A 23,004-nucleotide genomic window follows, 5' to 3' on the forward strand; every position below is an offset into this window, starting at 1 on the left:
CAGAGACAAAGCTGACAGGGCATGTAAGATCCGAAGATCTTTAATTAGCCTCCTTCAACTGGTAAAACATGACTTCACTTGTATTTTATTTATTTTTATGTTTAATTTTTATTTTTGAGGGAGACAGAAAGACAGAGAGAAAGGGGGACAGAGGATCTGAAGTGGGCTCTGTGCTGACAGCAGAGAAGCCCAGTGTGGGGCTCGAACTCATGAACCACAAGATCGTGACCTAAGCTGAAGTCAGACCCTTAACAGACTAAGCCACCCAGGCGCTCCAACTTCACTTGTATTTTAAAATCATTTTTAAAGTATTGCTAACAATAAAAGTGAGGGCACCAGGAAAAGATTCTAAGGCTTTCCAGACCTACTAATGCATCAAGAATGTAACAGAGGGCTAAGTACAGTTGGAGAGCCTGGAGAAACCACCTCTGTTTGTTTGGGTTTATCTCACTGTGTTTGGTATGTTAAGCAGATTGAGGACACAAGCTGGGCCCTCAGCCAGCAGCATGTGAAATAAATTATTCTAATTTTTTTCTACAGAGCACATAGCTTGCTTTTCTTTTTGTTTGTTTTTCTCCATAATTTGAAACACAGGTAAGTACAGGCTTGAGCTGACATTGGACAATGGCATGCAAAATCCTAACATGGTTGGCTCTGGTCACAGTGGGGCCTCCACGTGGTTCTATGCGCTGATTTTTTAGCATCTTGTCCCAGTGAAATAACACTCACTAAACCAACTGACCAGCAGAGATAAAACGTAGTTTTATCAGGAAGTAGTTTTATCAGTTTTACCAGGAAGGTAGTAAAACATTAACTCACAGGCCCATCGATTCTGCACCACACAGATCTCGAATGTCTATTGTGTGGCCCAATGGCAGGCACACCTCATTTCACTGTGCTTTGCTTTATTATGCTTTACAGATACTGCTTTTTTTTTTTTTTTTTTTTTTACAAATTGAAGGTCTGTGGCAACCTTCTGTCAAGCAAGTGTACTGGCCTGCTTTTTCCAACAACATTTGTTTACTTTGTGTCTCTGTGTCACAGTTTGGTAATGCTTGCAATACTTCAAACTTTTTCATTATTCTATTGGTTACGGTGGTCTGTGATCAGTGATCTTTGATGCTGCTGTTGTAGTTGTTCTGGGGCACCAAGAACTGCTCCCTTATGAGATAGTGCACTTAACTGATAGATGTCATATGTGTTCTGACTGCTCCCCCCACCGGCCATTCCCCCGCCCGCTCCCTCTCCTCAGGCCTTCCCGTTCCCCGAGACACAACAATATTGAAATTAGGCCAGTTAATAATCCTATGGTGGTCTCTAAGTGTTCAAGTGAAAGGAAGAGTCACAGGTCTCTCACATTAAGTCAAAAGCGAGAAATAATAAAGCTTAGTGAGAAAGGCATATTAAAAACGGAGATAGGCTCTTGGGCCAGTTAGCCAAGTTGTGAATGCAAAGGAAGAGTTCTTGAAGGATATTAAAAGTGCCACTTCAATAAACACACAAATGATAAGAAAGCGTACCAGCCTTACTGCTGCTATGGAAAAAGTTTAAGTGGTCTGGGTAGAGGCTCCAACCAGCCACAACATTCCCTTAGACCCAAAGCCTAATCCAGAGCAAGGTCCTAACTCTCTTCAATTCTGTCAAGGCTGAGAGAGGAGGAAGCTGCAGAAGAAACGTGTGAAGCGAGCAGAGGGTGGTTCCTGAGGTTTAAGGAAAGATGCCTCTCCATAACATCAATGTGCAAGGGGAAGCAGAAGTGCTGATGTAGAAGCCGCCGCAAGGTACCCAGGAGATCTAGCTAGGTCATTACTGAGGGTGGCCACGCTAAACAACAGATGTTCAATGTAGATGAAACAGCCTTCTATTGGAAGAAGATGCCAGCTAGGGCATTCACAGCTACGGAGGTGAAATGAATGTCTGGCTTCAAAGCTTCAAAGGACAGGCTGACTCTCTTGTTAAGGGCTACGGCAGCTGGTGACTTTAAGTCGGAGCAGTGCTCATTTACCATTCTGAAAATCCTAGGACCCTGAAGAATGATGCTAAATCTACACATGGAACGGCCAAGCCTGGATGACAGCACATCTGTTTACAACATAGTTGACTGTATGTTTAAAGCCCATTGATGAGACCTACTGCTCAGAAGAAAAAGATTCCTTTCAAAATATTACTGTTCATTGACAATGCACCTGGTCACTCAAGAACTCTGATGGACTATGAGATTGTCACTGGCGTAACCCTCGGACCCCCCGAACTCAGGAAACTCCCGGAAACTTCTATCAATTTCATCTTTTAGAAACTAACAAATTGCTGGAACAGGAAAAGAAACATTTAAGTAGATCCCAGGACTATGCCTGCTCAGATGAATCAGAAGGTGCCCTACTAAGTTACCTCAGCTTGTCATTTTTATTATAATGTTAAAATCTCCTCTGAATATTCATCCCGAGCCTTCACAAAAGGAAACTGCTCACCCTTGTTTGAGGAGTCATTCCACATGTTCTCCTTATTTGTACAAATAAAAAGGACTTGTGAGGGAACCCCACCTGGTGTAGTCTGTCCATAACTCATCAAGGAGTGGACCCACATTGGTTAGGTAACAAGATGAATGTTTTTTTCATGACTGCTAACACAATATCTATTCTTCAGCCTGTGGATCAAGAAGTAATTTGGGGGCACCTGGGTGGCTCAGTTGGTGACGCATCTGACTTCGGCTCAGGTCATGATCTCATGGGTCGTGGGTTTGAGCCCCATGTTGGGCTCAGTGCTGACAGCTCAGAGCCTGGAGCCTGCTTTGCATTCTGTGTCTTCCTCTCTCTGTGCTCCTCTCCCTCTCGTGCTCTGTCTCTCTCTGGCAAAAATAAAATAAAAATTAAAAAAAAAGAAGCGATTTTGACTTTTACTTATTACTTAAGAAATACATTTCATAAGGCTATAGCTGCCATAGCTGGTGATTCCCTCTGATGGATCTAGGCAAAGTAAATTGAAAACCTTCTGGAAAGGATTCACCATTCTAGATGCCATTAAGAACACTTGTGACTCATGGGAAGAGGTCACAATATCAACATTAATAGGCATCTGGAAGAAGTTGATTCCAACACTCATGGATGACTTTGAGGGGTTCCAGACTTCAGTGGGGGAAGTCACTGCAGATGTGGTAGAAATAGCAAGCAAACTAGAATTAGGTGTGGAGCCTGAAGATGTGACTGAACTGCTGAAGTCTCATGATAACACCTGAACAGATGAGCAGTTGCTTCTGATGGGTGAGCAAAGAAAATGGTTTCACGGGATGAAAACTATTCCTGGTGAAGATGCTGTGAAGACTGTTGAAATGACAACAAAGGATTTAGAATATTCCATAAACTTAGTTGAGAAAGCAGTAGAAGGGTTTGAGAGGATTGATTCCAATTTTGAAAGAAGTTCTGTTGGTAAAATGCTAATAAACAGCATTCATGCTACAGAGAAATAGTTCATGAAAGGAAGAGTCCATGGATGCCTGCTCTCCTTGCCTCCCTTGACTTTCTCCTCCCTTGATCTGTGTTTCACTCCCCACTATTGTCCGTTTTATCTTCTTTGCCGACTTCGCTTTTTCCTTCCAAATTCCTTCTCAGTTTTTCCCCCTCTCCCCAGAGTCTTCCTGGGGATCTCATTCATCCCATGACTTTGACAATCACTTCTACTTACATGATGGCTAAATCAGTAGTAAGTCTTGTCCTAAACCTTAAGCTGCTGTTTCCAACTATCTCCTGGAATCTATTTCACACATTCTTCAAACTGAACCTGTCTAAATGCTCTATCTCCACTTCAACTCTGCTGTTGTTCTTCCCTGTTTGCTAACATAGAACTGTCACCATCCACTATGTAAACCTTGGATACAGAAAAGAATTAACAGAAAGTTAATTGGAAAGTTTTGCTTACGAGATTGGCCATTGGCTGGTATCTGGGGACTTAGCTCACAAATAGTTCCCTACACTGATCTAAAACTTTCCCTAAATGACAGTGGTTCACTGTGCTGAAACTGTACATGACAATGTGGTTTATTCTGAGTGCCTGTTTTCCTTCTGTAAGTCTGAAATTTTGGCAAATGTTAAGCAGAGGGTACTTAGGTGACCAGCTCCCAGTTAAAAGCCTGCGTGAGTCTCTAATGAGCTTCCCCAGTAGACAACACTTGTCAATGTTGTCACATCTCATTGCAAGAGGATTTGAGCTTATCCTGTGCGAATCCACTGGAAGAGGATCCTTGGAAGCTTGCAGCTGGTTTCCTCTGTCTTCACTCCCTTTCTCTTCCCCTTTGCTGATTTTGCTATATATCCTTTCGCTGTAATCTCGGCCATGACTATGACCACATGATGAGCCCAGTGAGTCTTTCTAGCAAATCACCCAACCTGGGGGACGTCTTAGGGTCCCCCAACACGTCTTAGCATAATTGTAACCCTCTTTTCCTCACTCTCTATGTTCAGTTAATCACCAATTATCATTAGCTCTACCTCTAAATTTAAAAAAATTTTTAATTAAAAATTTTTATTTTATTAAGTAATCTCTATACCCATGATGGGGCTCAAACTCACAACCCCAAGATCAAGAGTCTCATGATCTACTGACTAAGCCAGCCAGGCACCCCTCTACCTCTAAATATTTTTAAAAATATATCTTGTGTTCACAACCCTCATTGCCTTGATGCTATAACCGTGGCTCCATCTGGACCACCCTCCTTGCTTTCCTCTGGTACAGAAAGCAAAACTCCCAGACTGGAGAACAGCACCAAGCCAAAGCTATGCAGAGGTTCTCTCTCAAAACCAGTTTCCTCAGCTGCAACAGGTGGATGATGATAATGCCTATTTCATAGAGTTGCTGTCAGGGGTAAATGAGAAAAATGCAGATAAACTTCATGAGGTTATCTTGGTAAAGTCCTTAGCACGTAACAATCCTTCAACAAATGTTAGCTGCTGTTTCCAATGCTAGTATTAATGATCTGCAGACTGCATCTGGTCACTACCTGGGAGGCTCAGCCAATTGTGGTACCAAAACCACCGTGTGAAATTAGACCCTCAGTTTCCTACCCCTATAATCTGCAGCAGGCCCACCCCAAAATGCATCTCTGTGGGATTCCACGTAGTTGGCATTTGTGGGTGCCCTTGTCCTTTGATGAGGTGTCCTCCTGTGGGAGAATGATCAGACATAGCTTTCTTTTGGTTGTAGAGGGGGGGTGCAGCAGGGGAGGAAGCTAGAATGGTCATGGAGCTCTCCAGGTTCCTGATGTGACAGCTGCAAATATTTGGAGTTGTGCAAAACCATCAGTGATTTCAGATAAAAGAGCCACTGCAAAGGAATAATGAACCGGTAGCATCACGGGCTATAAAAATAGAAATTAAGACACACACACACACACACACACACACACACAGATCAATATATGAAGTGATAGATGTGTTAATTAACTAGATGGCGGGAATCCTTCCACAATGTCTACGGATATCGAATCATCACAATGTACAATTAAAAGTTTCTATTTTCAGTATCTTCCGTGACTATCCCAGGGATTTTTGTCTGAATGAAAAACCGTATGGGTTCATTACATAAGGTCTCCACAGTTGAAATAATGAAATCGTAAAGCTTAAAGATCGACTCAGGATTTCAAATATCGATATATTTATCAACAAACTGAGTCACTCACTCTAAAATTCCATGCTATTAAAAACCACATAGAAACAACTTCTGATTAAAAACAAACAAGAAAGAGCAGCAAAGGTAAGCTGGGTAGTACATTAAGTTTATTTTGAATTATAACATGGAATATGTCATCAAACAAATGGAGGTAATGAACACTTTTGTGGCTCACTTAACAAATGATTTGCATAGGAATTGCTAGTTCTGTCTTAGGATGCAGAGCTCATTGAACTGTGAATTAGATGAACATAAAATAAGAATCATCATCAAAAAAAAAAAAAAGAACCATCTACCTGTGTGCAAAATAAATGCAATTTTACTTCAAATAACAGACTTTAGTTTTTGGTGCATGGTTAATACAATCATCTTCCCTGTTATGGATAATGTCATAATCTCATCCAGACCAAACCTGATCCTTCTAGGCTAGAGATCTCTTACCTATAGCAAGAGATTAAATATTGTTAAATATTTAATCCATTAAATATTGTTAAAGCTACTGGATTCATTCTTATAGCTCTAATGTTGATCAAGAACATTATCCACTTAAAACAATGTAACACATAGGCCAAGGACAACATATCTTAGTGAAAACATGAAGGTCATGATTTCATCCCATTTTGTCTCTTGGAACTTTGTTATCAGTACCCACAATACTGTTTTGATTTATGTCAGTGATCAGCAATCAGTTTTGGCCCAAGGGCTAACAAAAGGGGAAAAATATAAAGCATTTAAGGCCACACTATTTTCCTCTTCAAAATGAACATAGCTTTATGAAATTCCCATGGGGGAAAGTGTGCATTTGTACTTAGTACTTTGCTAAGTAAAAGAAAGTCAGTGAGGAAATTGGCACTGCTTTATAGTTACTAAAGGGTTTATATCTGGGTGTTTTAGCAATACAGACAGATCTTTGTAAATTTTTATCCCGAAATTAGATTGTTGACTTGTTGCATAGCTAGTCAGGCTATAGGCATCCCTGGGGACTCTGTGGGTGACTCATTACAGCCTTTGTTTGTGATATTGATTAAAATAAGCTGATTTCTGTTGATTGGTTATTTTATCAATCATAACAAACCTTAAGAGAGTATCTTCTAATTTTAAAAATTATATTTGATCACTTACTGGCTTAAGGATAATGCTTTCAGGACCACCGCAAGTTGGTTAATAAAAACGGTAGGGATTACATTTTCTTCCACGTTAACATGTCTTTAAAATCCAGAACATTGCCTGGAAATCAGAGCAGAAAATGAAAAGAAAACTAAAGATGTATTTAAATACCAGAAATACCATCAGTGTTTATTATGGTAAAGACGGTTTATTATGGAAAGACGGTTTAATTTTAGCGTGTGCAATTAGGCACTGACTGAGGCATTTAGACACCATTGATTATAAAGTGCACTGTACATAAATTTTGATTCCCCTCCAAGGAATAAGTCAATAAAACTCAGGTCTCTTTCTTGGAATCAATCAGCTCAAGAACATGCATAGATGAACACCTATTAAATACTAATAACAGTCTTTTATTACTTATACTCCTACAATATAATAGCAACGTATTGTACTTGCATATATCACATTTCATCCAAGGACCTCAAAGTCATTGTGTCAAGCAATGTGGTGCTGGGAGCTCAGGACTGCACAGCATAGGAAGTCTACTTAGTTATGGCATGGGAAGCGGATTCCCAACAAGAGAACCAAAATAAAAGTTCAAAGAGACAAGCCTCAATTTCCCATGGCTTGTAATTTTCTGCGTTTCCCAAATTGCCACTTGCTTCCCACCGTACCTCAATATTGATTCTTGGTAAAAATGATTTTTTACGTGTTTGGAATAAGACGAGGATCAACTCACAAATCAACAATTTGTCTTTTTTATAGTTCAACAGTCCACCTTTGAAAATCACATGGTGGAATGTCAGAAGTGGCTTTTTAATGTGAATTTACACTTCATTGATTCAGAATAAACGTGGCTACTACCTTTGGGGAGAAGAAAACATTTTACGCTGGCATGACATACATGTACGTGTAAAACATGAGGGAGCTGTATCTTTTTGCACACTGACATTTAATGCAAAAGTAAAAGTGCTTTGATTCACTGAAGATCAGACTTTCAGTATTTTAAAGGCTTTTGTCATCTTGCTTAAACCTTGTCAAGGGTTTAAGTCTTAGAGTTTAACTGAGAGACCCAACTTAGTGTAGTGTAAAACGAGTTTCTGTGGAATCCACGAATCTGCCAGGCCCCACAGCAGTGGGGGCGCAGGCCAGTGTGAGAAGCCCACATAAGTGAGGGCAAGGGGTCCCTGAGCCTTTCTGTTCTTGACTCAGGGCACAGAGCCCAGCTCTCCTTGGTCAGGAACCCAGGGCGGGCATTCTGAGCATTTCCTTTCTTAATGGAATTTCCAACACTATTTGAAAAGCGACTTCTTTTCGGACAATGTGATTAGGGTTTCTATCTTTCAGTCAAATATGGAACTAAGTTAGCTCTTCCTGTGTCCTTCTTTACTTCGGAGGAGACGCAGGATACGTTCATTTTTGGTTAGTTCTGCCAGAAGTTCATTGGCCTAAAGAAGATAAGATAGGTATTAGTGAATTCCCACAGTTGGGATGGTTTTAGGGACTCCAAAGAGGGACTCCTGACCCAAACTTGCTCCTCTGCTGGTGAGCAACCTCACTGGACTCACTCTTGTTTTAAGGCATTAAAGGTCTCCTTTAAGCGTCTAAATATCGCCTGTTATTTTCTTATCTCATCGTTAGAGTTCTTTTTCTCTCTGAGCCATATCCCTTAACACATTGTAATCTCCTGGCAGCCAGGGTCCACGTATTATTAATCACTGTATCCTCACTTCTGGCACAATGCCTGGTGCATCTAGTATGTGCTCAGTAAATACTGGAAATGTTAAATTTGATACTTTACACTTAATTCATGTATTATGTGGAGCAGCCTGTCTGCTAGGGACCTGAGACTCAGGACAGGTTATCTTTTGATGAGAAAACAGAGTTAGAAACATTCAGAGAGTAAGAGATGCCTGGTCAAGAGCAGCTTCAGTGTGTCCTTTCTTCTCCTCATGCTGCTGAGACACATCATCTAGGCATTTATTTCACGACTGAGTCCTTACCAACTGCAGCTGATGTTATGGGCCAGCGGTTCTCAAACTTTTTGGGCTTAAGACCTTTTTACGCTCCTAAAAATTATTGAGGACCCCAATGAGCTTTTGTTTTTAACTTATTAGAAATGAAAATAAGAACATTTAGAAATATATTAACTCATTAAAAATCATAAATCCATTCATTATAGGCTAACATAAATAACATTAATGAAAAACAACCAAATTTTCAAAAACAAAAAAGTTAGAAGAGTAGCATTATTTAATAGATTTGCCTATTTCTTTAAAAAAATTTTTTAAATGTTCATTTATTTATTTTCTAATTTAATTTTTTAATGTTTATTTATTTGTGAAGGAGAGACAGAGCATGAGTGGAGGAGGGGCAGAGGGCAAGGGAGACACAGAATCCAAAGCAGGATCCAGGCTCTGAGCTGTCAGCACAGAGCCTGACATGGGGCTCGAACCCACGAGCTGTAGGATCATGACCTGAGCCAAAGTCAGACACTTAACTGACTGACCACCCAGTCGCCCCATAAAATGTTTATTTATTTTTGAGAGAGAGAGAGAGAGAGAGAGAGCGCACAAGCAGGGGAGGGGCAGAGAGAGAAGGAGACACAGAATTTGAAGCAGACTCCAGGCTCTGAGCTGTCAGCACAGAGCCTGACGTGGGGCTCGAACTCATGAGCCATGTGATCATGACCTGAGCTACAGTCTGACGCTTAACTGACTGAGCCACCCAGGCACCCCTAGATCTGCAACTTTCCTGAATGTGTAGCTTAATTGAAGACACTTGGATTTTCATATCTGTTTCTGCATCTAATGTACTGTGATACATTGTTTTGGTTAAAGCCCCTATGAAGAAAATTCAGCTTCACACAGATAGGCATTTGGAAAAGGGAGAAACATTTTAAGAGCCTTTTCAGATCATTGTAGATATTCTTCTTTGATGCCACATCAATACTAAACAGGTGGTAGTTTCTTAAAGGTAATTTCAGCGTGGAATCTGAAACCATGTCAATGAACTTTTTACCTTAAAAATCCATAGATCTATCTATCTACAGGTAGGATGTTTCCCCATGCATGATTTGATACATCACACACTTTATCTGGAAAATATCCGTTCAATGAGTTATGCCGCTCTTCCAAATGTTGACATATTGCATCATACAATCTCAAAAGATCACATTCATTAATATCGGCACCGATTCATCAGGAGAGCCTGTAGGTGGATTGGGAAGCTGTCAGGCTCACACAGTGGACACAGGCTGTTCTTTGAAATAAAAATGGTGTTCCAAGAAAAAGCAACTGGCCCACTTGGTAATTCAGACAAACGCACGCAAGCTTTTCCTTGAGACAACCGTTGCACGTCAGGGTACAGAAGTGCTGTATGCGTACTTCCATTTTGTTATGTAGAATGTTAAAAAGGTGTATAACGAGGGTCAAGATTTAATATAATTCAAATTGCTTACTGCTTCATCAAAGACATTCTTAAAACTGGGATTTTCGTCAAATAATTTACAAAATCTGTGAAATAACTTACAAAGTTTTGTAAAATCATTTGCCAGTATAGTTTATACTCCTGCTTTGATGTGTAAGGTGCCAATTAACCTAATGCCAACATTACAGCAGATGTCAGCACAGTGGAAAAGGCAAATAACATCTCTGCTGTATTGAGAATATTGTTTTGATTTCTTAGATCTCTTGAAAGAGCCTTGCAGACCCTCCGGGGTCCATGGACCATACTTTGAGAACCGTTGTTATAGACGAATCCCAAGGATATTCCTGGGATTTCAGGGGAGGCGGTTAAAGGGCAGAAAAGCACCCAGAATGGAGTAGAGGGCTTGGATGCACATGTTATTTGCCTCACACATTTTTTCCTCCCACAGCCATATCTGGAACCCCATCTACTTTATCTGGGACCCTAATCCTATGTGAAACTCCTGAAGTCCCTACCTTCTAGGTTGGGTCCTGCTCTTTGACCCCCAACTGCTAGCTGGGACCTCACTTATAGGGAATTATGCGTGGAGTTCTTGGGAGTTCTGTTTGCCACAAATGGTCTGCCGAATAGTATGTCCTGTTGCTGCACCCCAGCCCACCACAAAAGACCCTTGATGCTGATGCTGGACTGAATTGGGCAGGAAATTACTATGCTATATTACTATAGACCAGAGATCCCTCCAGAAGCTCAAATTCTACTGTTAGTTCCTGCAGAAACAGACATTGTACAGGCCTAACAGCCAGGCCTGCACAGAAATGTTCCTGGTAGACAGACATAAGCTCCATCCGGTCTCAGAGTATACTCAGGAGTTACTGAGCTGTGTTGCATGGGTTATTGGTCCTTGGTGAGCAGGTTGGCAGGCAGCCAGAGGATCCTCTATGGTCAGGAAGAAGAGAAGATCTAAGAGGCTGTACTTCTATCTATAAGCTTGCTGAGTTATAGCTCCTGTGTGTGACCGTCTCCATGAATGTCCATAAACTTTACTATTAAAAAAGGCTCTATATCCTCAAAGTGTGTTGTCAAATTCTGGTCAATTGCATTGCTGTCCCATATGTCATCTATATAGTTCTAAAAACCTGGTCTCATTCTCTCCAGGTTGGTTCCTACTGAATTCTCAGGTTGCTGAGATTGTGTGGACCATTATGATGCCTAGTGCTCCAGGCTATCCCCCAAAGGCCACCTTATTCATTATGGAGCAGGACCATAGGCCCATATTCATGATACCATAGCATCAAAACACTCTATTTCCCTACTGCTCCAGGGAGAGGATGTGTTCTGAGTCCTCAATTGGGAGTACTGGGAACATGGGGCCCCTGCACCCATGGGGACAGCTACAGTGTGGGGAGTGGCTGTTGGGGCCATTGGTTACCTTCCCCTGAGGCATCTGCTTTGCAGTCCCAGAACAGAAGTCCTGTATTCCCTGGAGCAGAAGATTGCTTCTGTATTAGCTTAGAAGTCATTTCCTCTGGGAAGCCTTCAATAGCATTCATTACTTTCCCGCTAATAGTTCTTGTCACTGTAGTACAACTTCTTATTTAGTTGTCTTTATTCTCCAGTAAACTCTGAGATCTTTGAAGGCAGAGACTATGGGAATTTCATTCACCATTGTCTCCCCAGTACACAGCAGAGTGCATGGTATCTAGTAGGTACTCAGTATTTGTTGAATGAATGAAGTTGAAGAATATCCCCTCAAAAGTCCCGGGTGGCTGCCAGATTCCTAACACCCTTGCTTCTAGAGCTAACTTTAAGAGGTTGGCTTCTTTGGGGTGGCTGGCGGATGGGTGGGGCAGGGTCATGATGCGGTTCCTTGGTAACTACTCCCAGCTCTCTAAGAGCTTCCGTTGTATGAAACTCCAACATGAACAGTCTGTATGTTTCTCTCTGTATATTCAAGTAGCTCTAGGGACAATCCAAAGTCCAGCATTTTGATCACTCGAATTTCCCCATAACCATTATTGCTGAAATTCCAGGAGACAAACAAGGAATTGCATTTTTCAGTTTCCATATAAAGGTACTAACATTTTCCCCTTGCCTTCAATGCTGGATGGCTTAGTAAGAAAGATCGATCTCTTTAGGAAGTCTGTGTCCAGGGTCTAAAGATAAGAGCTCAAGTATGATTTCAGCTGGCTTATCACACAGCCAGGCCAGCTAATGGAAAACAAATCTGCATCTCAGGAAGGAGATAAGCAGAAGTGTTGTCTTCAAGCACTCCAATGGTAAGAACAAGGAAATAATAACTCCACATGGTAAGTAAAATGGAAACAAAAAAAAAGAGAGACTCTTGACATGTTGTTTAATTGCACTTCTTAATGGGTTCTTTTCAAAATTTCATAAAAAGGTTCTACGTATTTGCCTTAATTATTAAAGAAATTAACAGAGAAATAGATGCTTATAAAAAACTCGAATAGTACGTAAGTATAAAGTGAAAATTGCTTTTCATACCTTCCTCTATCAATAAGCACCATGCCCACTTCTGCCTTTGAAAGTCTGTATTTTATTTTTTTTTAAGTTTATTTATTTGTTTTGAGAGAGAGTGAGTATGTGCGCAGGGGGAGGGACAGAGAGAGAGGGACAGAGAATCCCAAGCAGGGATTCTTCTTGCTGACGTCAGCACAGAGCCCGACTCGGGGCTTGATTTCATGAACACTGAGATCATGACCTGAGCTGAAATTAAGAGCTGGACACTTAACCTACTGAGCTACCCAGGCGCCCCTAAAAGTTCATACTTTAGTGTTTTCTCAAGACTTTCCCCAGGCTGCTCTCCTCCCCCTAGGCTCTACATTTGATGGCTATTGCAGATGTTGAGTGGGAAAAAATGCAATGATAATCATTTTCTCTATGGGTCTTGGGCATCTTCCCACCTCCACATTTGACCTAATTGTAAACTAAGGATTTGGGGCTATAGAAAACACGGGGTGGTTTTCTAACAGCGGCACAAAGTCCCATTAACAGTATAAGAGCGAATTTTCCTCTTTCTCCTCTATTCTCCAAGCAAAGCACAAGCAGTTCTCAAGATATGAACGTCCAACTTATTCAGAATAGCACTAAACTACTGGAACTTCGATGTGTTTAGGACACCTCTTTGAGATAGAACCCCATAACTCTACTCCCCACAGCTACTGCCCTCACCCTGTCCTGGGAGGCTGCACCATTATTGGCTCATCACCATTGACAATATAGGGTTTTTAGCATAATTTTCTGGGTCCAAATGCACTGCTCATTCATATCTGCTGATAGCCTTGCACGCCCTTACTGTGCCGAGATATGACGAGAGGGACTGGGGCCAGCCTGAGTGAGGAGACTAGAGGTGGAGCCCTTCTCTTCCTTTCCCTTATGTTCCCTTTCAAAGGCACATCAGCATCTAAAACAGTGTCCTCAGGTTCACAGCAGACGGTCAGTATAAATACTGCCAATGTTTTTTCCCAAGTGAAACGAGAAATCTGGCCCAGGGTGCACATGGGTGATTATCTTGGCTTAGGTAGAAACTGCCTTATCTCTTTGTAGAGGTGCCCAAAGGAGTTTTAAGGTAGGTAAGATAAGGTGAGTACCTTGTTTCTCAGGGCTGGGTCTGCTCCGGCTTCCAGGAGCAGTGCAACTGTTTTAATATTCCCACTGAGCACTGCTGCGTGGAGGGCCGATGTCCCATTCTAAGAGAGAACAACAGTGTGTGTCAGGAGTGAGCTTACAGCCATCAGCACTGAGCTTGGCTTTCATCATAAACCAGCCTGAGTGATGAGACTAATGTCGGAGCTTTACTCTTCCTTACATTCCCTTTCAAAGGCACGTCGGCGCCTAATACAGTGTCCTCAGGTACACAGCAGACAGTCAGTATAAACACTGCCAACGTTTTCTTCCAAGTGAAACAAGAATCTGGTCCAGGGTGCATGTGACCTCATGATCAGTCTGTCAGTTTTAAAGACATTAGAATTTGCTGCAGGAAAAACAATGCTATGTCAAACCTTCTTCTTCTTTTTTTTTTTCCCCCTTCAAGGACAGTATATACAGTTTCTGTGTATGTTCCGTCTAGACTGGAGAAATGGCTGGCAAGCCAACAGGCCGACTTGTCAGCCCGGCTACATGCACCCCACTCACTCAGCGGGTAGGAGTACCGCTGCGGAGTTATAGGGGAGCCTATGTGGGGCGAGGAAACCCCCGAGCCCTGAGTTGGAGCATTTTTGAGCACAGAAGGGCCTACTGGATAGGTGGCTGACATTTTATGAAATTTACTGCAAATAGAAGACAGCATCTATGTGCTGTATGGAGCCAGATTCTGGGGGGAGAGAGAAAGAGAATGTAACAAATCTAATGTAGGAATGATGGATAGTCACATGACATCTGTTCCAGAAGGTGCATATGTCTACAAATAGCATCTAAATGCAAGTTTAGTTTCCACAATAGCTACTTACTATAATAATAATGAACCATTTCCGTGTTTCATGAAAGAATAAAATATCATACCCATAGGAAAATTCCAGCAAAGTAGCACTTTCCTTTCCAAAGCAGCATGTCTGTTTTTATAACACGTAGGACAACTTACTTGTCTGGTAACATTAGACCCATCCGAATCTTAACCAACCTGTCAACTTCATCTGTTTGCAACATGGTTAGGAATAAAATACCAAGCCAAAAAAGAGCTCTTTGAAACAAGACTAGATATTGCAAAGTCCATTTCTGAAGCTCATTTCTTTTATTCACAGAGAGTTCACTTTCATAGACTATTTATTCATACTTTATAAACAATTTTAATGAGTGCAGCTTTCTGGTTTCCAAGTTCATGGAAGATTAGAAGTTGCTCTTTGGGACAGTAGGAGGGGCCAGCATTCTGATAACAGGAGACCAGTATCAGCTGGTAGCAAGAATAGAGAGTAAATATGTAGACATCAGATACAGAGTCCAAAAGGCATTTAGGGTCATTCAAGGGCAGGTAGACTTTTTATACATCCATAAACACTGAGGGCACATTCCCCAAAAGTGCTAGGCCACTGTCCCAAGTTTAGAACAGATTTTCTGTCCTCCATTTAAGAGAACAGAAGTGTATACTGGGGGCTCGCAAACTACAGCCCGTGGGCCGATTCTAGCCTGCCGCTTGTTTTTCTGTGTTCTGGCAAGCTGAAATTGAAAAGATTTAAAAGAAGAATACTACGTGAAAGTACGAAATCCCAGAAATACAATGTCCATAAATAAAGTGTTAGTGGGAGGCAGCCATCCTTTGTCCCCATGACTTTCATGCTACAACAGTAGACTTGAACAGTTCCAAGAGACTGTATGGCCCATGAAGCCTATAGTATTTTACTACCTGGCCCTTTATTGGAAAAGATTGCCAACCCTTGGTATATATTCTAATTTAGAAATATCTTAGTCTCAAATGATTAAAATTTAAAAAAGAGTTTTAGGGCTCTACTTCCCGGCAGACCCAGCTCTCCAGAATGGCACATTCTTTGAGGTGTCCAGATATCTGCGACTTATTTTATTTCATCTAAGGTAACAATGTGGTTCTTCATTCCAGATAACGAAGGGAAGGAACAGGAGCACCTGTCCCCCATATTTTGTGGGACACAAATCATGTGTTTCATGACTTGTGGAAGATTTTAGTCCAATGAAAGATATGTATCAATATAGTTTACTTTCCAAGTTAGCGATTTCATTGCTACTAATTTTTTTTTTTCCTGTAAAACTAAGTACTACAGACTCTGGTTCACTCTTCTTACCACCTTTTCATTTCAACCAGTGCCCACGAATCTCCAAAATAAAGAAACTGTTGGAAAGTTCTTCCAAGACTGCAACTAACCATGTGAATTATACTCAGATGCTGCTACAGTCCTCAGCTATGGGCTTCTTAATTTCTAGCCTCTCTTTTACAGATTGGTAAAATTTCTCGTTAAGTCTTACCTTCAGAATGCCAAGGGTGGGTGAGAATTTTAGCAACTCCTTTATAACATCGTTATACCCTTTGTTGGCTGCTTTTAGCAATGCTGTGGTACCATCCTTAACAAAGCAGAAAATAAAAGTTGGTTATTAAGATATGTGTGTGTTGGCTAAGAACTACATGTTAGTTGAGAACCGGGAATATGCTCATCAGAACAGACGAAAGGTGTAAACTAAAGTACGAGCAGGCCAAGTCTCTTAATCTAAGAGCATTTTAGAGCATATTAAGCAGTTAGCTCTGCATGAAAGAATGCTAAACAAAGTATGTGGCTTATTATCTTAGAACCCTGCCATTTGGGAATTCATACCCTTCCCGTCCCTTAGAACACTGGGTAAAGGGCAAGGGAACATCGAGAATATATTTTAGGACACAGATGGACCAAAGATCCATAGACTGCAGCTTATGACTTAGCAGAAATTACTGCTACACTATTTGTAATGATTGAAATAATTGTTGAACTATATTTACTGTTTTAAATTTTATATGTGCTTTTCTTTTTGCCTTCTCTTACGTACAACCTTGCTCTAGTGTGCCCTAGGGGTCTGGGGGGGTTGGGGTGAGTGGGTGTGGAGTAGGAAGGGGACAGATTGAAATATGTTAAAAAGAAATGCAAAAACAAGTTCAAAAATTTATATTCAGCTTCTGTCATCACTTTTTGACCTGGAAAGAGATTTCCCCAATTCCTTTTTCTCCTTCTTTTACATATCAGTTGCTGTATTTGGAGGATTCAGCTCCCAGAATTCTCCTATAATAAAGGAAATACCCCAGCCTGCTCTAAGGGTTTAGCTGGAACCAGGAAAAAAGAAAATGAGATTAGAAGATTTTTCTTCTCTGGCTTCAGAGATGTGGGGCCCAGAGAAAGAGTGGGAGGGAGAAAGAGAGGAAGACAAAGAGTGGTCAGGAATGTGTCTTTTCCCTTTTCTGGACTCAGACTTGGGAGAGGGGAGTGGGTCACATTAGCAAGGGTAATACTAAGGAAAAAAAGGCCAGACACTGAAAAACCAAACCAAACCAACCAAAGCCAAAAAGCGAATAGCACAGTGTGGTCAGGTAGCAGGGGCTCCCCAAGCTGCCCTCAGTTCCTATGGGCAACAGGGCCTGCTGTGGGCCCAACTAGGCAGACTTAGGTATAACTTTAGCATTGGCTAGGTGGAGGCCAACGGGGGGGTGTGGTGCAGGGGTCCGCAGCTGGGGAAGCTGGGTGAGGTGGAGACCCAGGAGCACCGCTAGCCACTGCGCCTGCGTCCCCGGCTACACTGTGGTCCAGGGCCAGCAGGGGGCGCAGCGACAGGCGCACGCGCAGCCGCTAGGGACACCCACTGCCAAAGACAGCCCGAGGCCCTGGCTCCTGCCTGCCGCACGCTCCCGGGACTCAGCTTAGGTGGAGGAGGAGCTCCGAAGATTAAACATGTTTCCTTTAGAGAGACTGGGCAGCACTCGCTAAATTTCAGCTGATTCAGACATTTCCTTTGTTTTCCTGCTAAAGAGCCGGTGGAGGTTGGGAGAAAAATCCAGCTGAGTTACAGACAAAATGAAGGCGCGATTTCTCCGCACGTCCAGGCTGAGTTGAATTTTGGAGCTTCGGTGCATACACTCCCCCCCCGCCCCCCCCCCCCCAAAACCCCCCTCCTCCACCCTGTGCCGCAGCTGTGACTCTGACTCACGTTGCGGGCGGCGTCCCGGTCGGCTCCGCGCAGCAGCATCACCCTCACCACCTCGCTATGGCCCATCTGCGATGCGATCCACAGCGGCGCCGTCCCGTCCTGCCGGCGAGGGGACACGCTTGCTCCCACCGGGCCACGTAGCAGCCACAGAACAGCAAGGCAGCACCCGCAAACGCCCCCCCCCCCCCGACGACAAACAAGGAGGGAGATTTTAACCCTTTTACGCAGGGGCTTTTGGCGGTGCCTGGACGATCGCGTGATTGCCAATATGCAAGCTTTGGTTTATAATCCAGCCATTTGATGGCAGGATCTCTTAGCACATAGTGTGGTGCAGGACCGCACGGAACACGGGGCGGGAAGGGGTGGAGTTGCTTAGCAAGGCAGAATCAAATTTGACAAACCTACGTGGGAGAAGTCTTTATTTTCCCCAGACTTCGTCTGTTTGCTTTACTGGTGGCTTCGCATGGCACACCCCGCCTACTGGGAGCCCTCGTTCCCACATACGAGAGGGCAGTTTTCTTTGAGGCGATGCATGAGGGTCAGAGAACTAAAGACAGTTCTGCCATTCTTCTGGTGTCTAGAATCCACCCCCACCCCAGCCACGTCATTTTTCGGTACTTTAGTTTTATTCGGGATGTGCTATTGTTTCTTCTGGGAAGGCACGTACACAAGCGACGTATAGCAGGACATTTTTGGTAATATTTCCTGTGTATTGTTACCCCAAAGACCCTGTTTATGTGAGCACTGGGCCATAAAGCTGAGATGGGTTGCTCCACAGAAGAAAAGGTGAAATATCGAAGGGACTGAGAAGGATTTGATAGGAGAGTGGTTCCTGCCAGACAGAAAGGAAAACAGAAAACCCTTCCAAGTGCTGGAAGGAAGCTCTGGACAAGGAGTAGGGGAGGGGGAGGTCAGGCATGAGCATCCATGTTTTCCTCCTGGGTTGAATCTAGGGGTGGGTAGAAACACCCAGATAAATTACGGTGAATTCCAGCTGGGAAAGGATTTTCTCCTGTTCTTGGGGATGAAACCCAGAACTGAAGGTCTCTTAGAGAAGTTCTGCTCTTGGCTGGTGCCTGAGAGATAGAAATGGGTGAGGGAATCTGGGCCAATGGACCTGAGACAGGCCCCCAGTGCCCCTGGTCCACGGCCACCAGGCATCTGAGCACCCAGGACCCCCTGCCTGCCTGTGTGAAATCCGAAGTGCTAGGTAAACCGTGGCCTGGAGTCAGCCTGGGGTTGGAAAGCTGAGGCCACAGAAGGTCATGATTTCACAATGACAGGCCAAGAAGGTACCAGTGCAGGATACTCAGACAGGAGAGGCTGGACTAACCAGCACAAGGACCAGACATGAATGTCCCCACCCCACTCCACCCCACCCTCATGCCAGGGTGATAGTCTGACCTCTGAGAACTTAGGCCACTTTGGAGGGCAGGGCAGGAAGAGGGAGGAGGAACCAGAGCTGACTAAACTTAGGGTCTGAGGTAATTAAAGTAATATGGCCCCAAGGAACTGTTTTGGTTGGATAAGACTGAATTACTCATCAGTGGGAATGAGGGCTGAAGAGCAAGATGATTCAGTCAGAGACGTAAAGTTTCGTTTCCTGCTGTAGTATGTAATTTCAACTCCAGTCTGCTATCCACAGCGGGCGCAGGATGATTGGCCACTGCTGTCCCAGCAAAGTGATGGAGGACAAGGACATGTGAGCAGAGTGGTGGATGGTGGCAAATTGGGAGCCTAGAAGGATCGGGGGCTGCTGAGGGGTGGTAGGATGACACAGGCACCCCTCTGTCTTGGGGAAGAAGTGCTGAAACAAAGCGTGGATGTTTCATCCATTCTCGGTGGATGAACACTGAGAGCGACTTCATACTTTTACTGGGGCCCCTTAGAAATATTCTTGAATCTGAGTATTATTTATTATTAGCAATAGAAATAATACCTTAATTTGTACTTCTGTTTACAAACAGGTGTACATCCATTATTTAACTTGATTCTCCCAATTCAGGATCATTCATTCATTCACTCAACCAACCAACCATTATTAAGTATCTCTGGCAGAATGCTAAATAGGACATGACCTCTGTTCTCAAACTCAGTCTAGTGGAGGAGAGACATGGAAATTTCAGGATGATTACAGTGCTATAATAAATATGGAAAAAAATGCCCAAGATGAACCAGGAGAGGGGCTTTCTTATTGTGTGTCAGCTTCACAGTTGGGGTGATATCCGAGCTGGGCCTTGAAGGAGGACTAGGATTTTGCCAATTGGGGGTTGAAGGGAGGGAATTCCGTGTAGAAGGAGAAGCATGTACAGGTGCAGTGGCTTGGACAGCTGTGGTTGCTTCAGGCAGGGTGGGAAATCCAGCTGACTGCAGCCCAAGGGATAGGTGCTAGAACAGGGGTGAGGGTGAGGGTGGGCAGGAGAGGGAGGCTGGGTGCCCGAAGCTCTTGTCCCTCCTTGTCTGCTCTGGGTTCATTTGTTCTTTCTCCCTGTCTCCACCAGAGGGCAGGCAAGGCAAGGCAGCCAGCTGCATAGAGGTCAGGCATGTTCAATGTGCTTTCCAAGGGCTTGGCTGTTAGTAACACTAACATGTGGGAAAGTGCTGACAGGTGATGTATTGGAAACAACTATTAATATCATCAATTCATAACAGTAATGCTAACACTTAACTTCTATCACTTTAATTGCAATGGTCACAGTAGGTGGAAAAAGAAGTCACTACTTTATGGTTAGGAGACCTTAGGCAAATCACCCGGAGCCTTGGTTCTCTCCTGCAAAAACTGTTAGCTTCCAGAGATATTCATATACAGGAAAACATGCAGAAAGACGCTGAGCACAGGACTGGCTTATGTGTGCTTAGAAGTGGTCACTGAATCTGCACATGAAATAAGCAGTTTAATTTGTGCTTTTGTTTACAAAACACTACATGCTTGATTGATTCTCCCAGTTTTCCTGTGAGATAATGATAGAACAGGTAGGAATGATTGGTAAAATGGGATTTGGGGTTAAACCCAGCAAGTTGAATATAAATTACAGCATTATTGTCAAATCAAAGTATTTCCCAGTTGATTATCTAGTTGGTGGAGAGGAGAAGTTTTCCCTTCTGGACACCTCAATTCTTATTTTCTCTTATTTTTTTCTTCTCTTATAATGGTCACATCTTCATTATAAAGATGACTTCACGATGAAAATGATAAACATTAAGCCTGTTTAGCTCCTTTTTGTTGAGTTTTGAGAGAATGGAGTAAGAAAAAGCACTAAAAAATTTGTTTGTGAATATTTTCTGACAAAAATATATAGTTTTAAAATATGTTAAAACAAATCACAGCGAAATAAACCACAGGAAGTTAGGACCTCTATGGGACCTTTTTTAAGAAAAGGAAATAGGACACTTAGCTTGAAGAAGATGAGATAATGGGGTTATGACAGTTGTCATTTACTATCTGTGTGCAAACTGAGCAGAAAAGGATTTATTTCTTATTTCTTATGCTTCTTATAAAATATATTTTTATTTATTACTTGCCTATTTTGCATATCAAGTGGCACAAAGAGGGATGATGGGTAAAGACTATTCAAGACTTTGGCTCGGTGTAGACAGAGGTGGTAGTGAGGGCTGGTTAAAGACTAAATAAGCTGATGAGTTAAGTAATGAGTCCCCCACACTTGGAGGGGTCCACCAATGACTGATTACCACTCAGCAGGATTGCTAGAGAAAAGATTCATGTGCTTGACAGGGGATTACACAGGTGACTTGTGCCGTTCCTTCTGACTTGGTTATCCCCTTGTTCCATCCGAGATAATATTTCCAAGTATTATCTAATGCATTTTGATAGACAGATCACAGTATGAGAATGAGCATACGACATGATTTGTATTGGAAACTAAACGTCATATCATTTTAGTTAGGATCTTAGAGATTACTTAGAAAATGAATTACAACCTTCCATAGGAACGTGTATATTTAGTGGCACTAGCTCTTTGCTTCTGCTGCTTCTAGTCCTCACACTTAGGCTCTTTCCATCTACAGGCTCAAGCCAGACAAAGTCTTAGGGACCAATTCTATTCTAAGTTGGAAGCCCAAGAGACATAAGGAATCTGGTTAGTAGCAGAGTGGCTTCAATACCAAGATGACTTTGCTACCAGCCCTACCCTGACCCAGAACCTATTTCTCATTACTGGATCCCTGCTTGGTGTCCACAGCCCAGCAAATAGTTCTGTAAAGGATGTTAACTGATGCCTCCATTGCTCAGCCTGACCCTATTCTCCCAACCCACAGGTGATCAGACCAAGGATGGGCAGGCCAGCCAGTCCACTCTGGCCTGGTGTGCAGAGCCTAGTGGCAGCAATGACATGGCTATTCCAAGAATTTGGAAGTCTGACCCTATAAACTTAGGGACTATATACAAGTTGAATAAGTAGAAGATGCTAGAAAAAAAGGAGTAGGGAGAGGAAAAGAGGCAAGAGGGGACTTTGAGATGACAGAGACTACCTGGCTCATGAGAGAAAGAGTGCAACCATGATTCCTGATGGGTTTTCTCTTCCAGTGAGGCCTGGATGAAATAGGAATGATAATAACAGAAGTACCATAATTATCCTGGTTTTACAGATTAAAAAAACAACAATCCAGGACTACATCAAAATTAAAAGCTTTGTAGCAAAGGAAACAATCAACAAAACTAAAAGACGTCTTACCGAATGGGAGAAGATATTTGCAAGTGACATATCTGATAAAGGGTTAGTATCTAAACTATATAAAGAATTTATACAACTCAGCACCAAAAAACAAATAATCCAATTAAAAACTGGGCAGAAGACATGAACAGACATTTCTCCAAAGAAGATCTAAGGATGGTCAACAGACAAATGAAAAGATGCTCAACGTCACTTACCATCAGGCAAATGCACATCAAAACCACAATGAGATACCACCTCACACCTGTCAGAATGGTTAAACTCGACAACACATGAAACAACAGGTGTTGGTGAGGATGTGAAGAAAAAGGAATCTTCATGTATGGTTAGTGGGAATGCAAACTGGTGCAGCCAATGTGGAAAAGAGTATGGAGGTTCCTCAAAAAATTAAAAACAGAATTACTATATGATTCACTAATTCCACTACTGAGTATTTACCCAAAGGACTAATTACCAAAGGATTACT

At 42.6% G+C, this 23,004-nt stretch overlaps 1 protein-coding gene across 5 annotated transcripts in view; it reads right to left on the minus strand.

Moving 5' to 3' along the window:
- Positions 1 to 5,743: 5,743 nt before the first annotated feature.
- The window catches only part of ANKRD29 (ankyrin repeat domain 29), a 54,334-nt gene continuing 37,073 nt past the window's right edge, over positions 5,744 to 23,004 (minus strand). For all 5 annotated transcript variants that reach the window (XM_060613456.3, XM_081790778.1, XM_081790776.1 and 2 more), the window contains 4 exons: positions 17,848 to 17,946; positions 16,147 to 16,242; positions 13,806 to 13,904; positions 5,744 to 8,216 (listed from right to left, as the gene is read on the minus strand). In XM_060613456.3, the coding sequence (XP_060469439.2) occupies positions 8,133 to 8,216; positions 13,806 to 13,904; positions 16,147 to 16,242; positions 17,848 to 17,946 (378 nt within the window). In that variant the 3' untranslated portion in view covers positions 5,744 to 8,132. The remainder of the gene's footprint in view (positions 8,217 to 13,805; positions 13,905 to 16,146; positions 16,243 to 17,847; positions 17,947 to 23,004) is intronic.

Source organism: Panthera onca, chromosome D3 (assembly GCF_046562875.1).
Source record: "Panthera onca isolate mPanOnc1 chromosome D3, mPanOnc1 haplotype 2, whole genome shotgun sequence".
Taxonomy (NCBI): Eukaryota; Metazoa; Chordata; class Mammalia; order Carnivora; family Felidae; genus Panthera; species Panthera onca.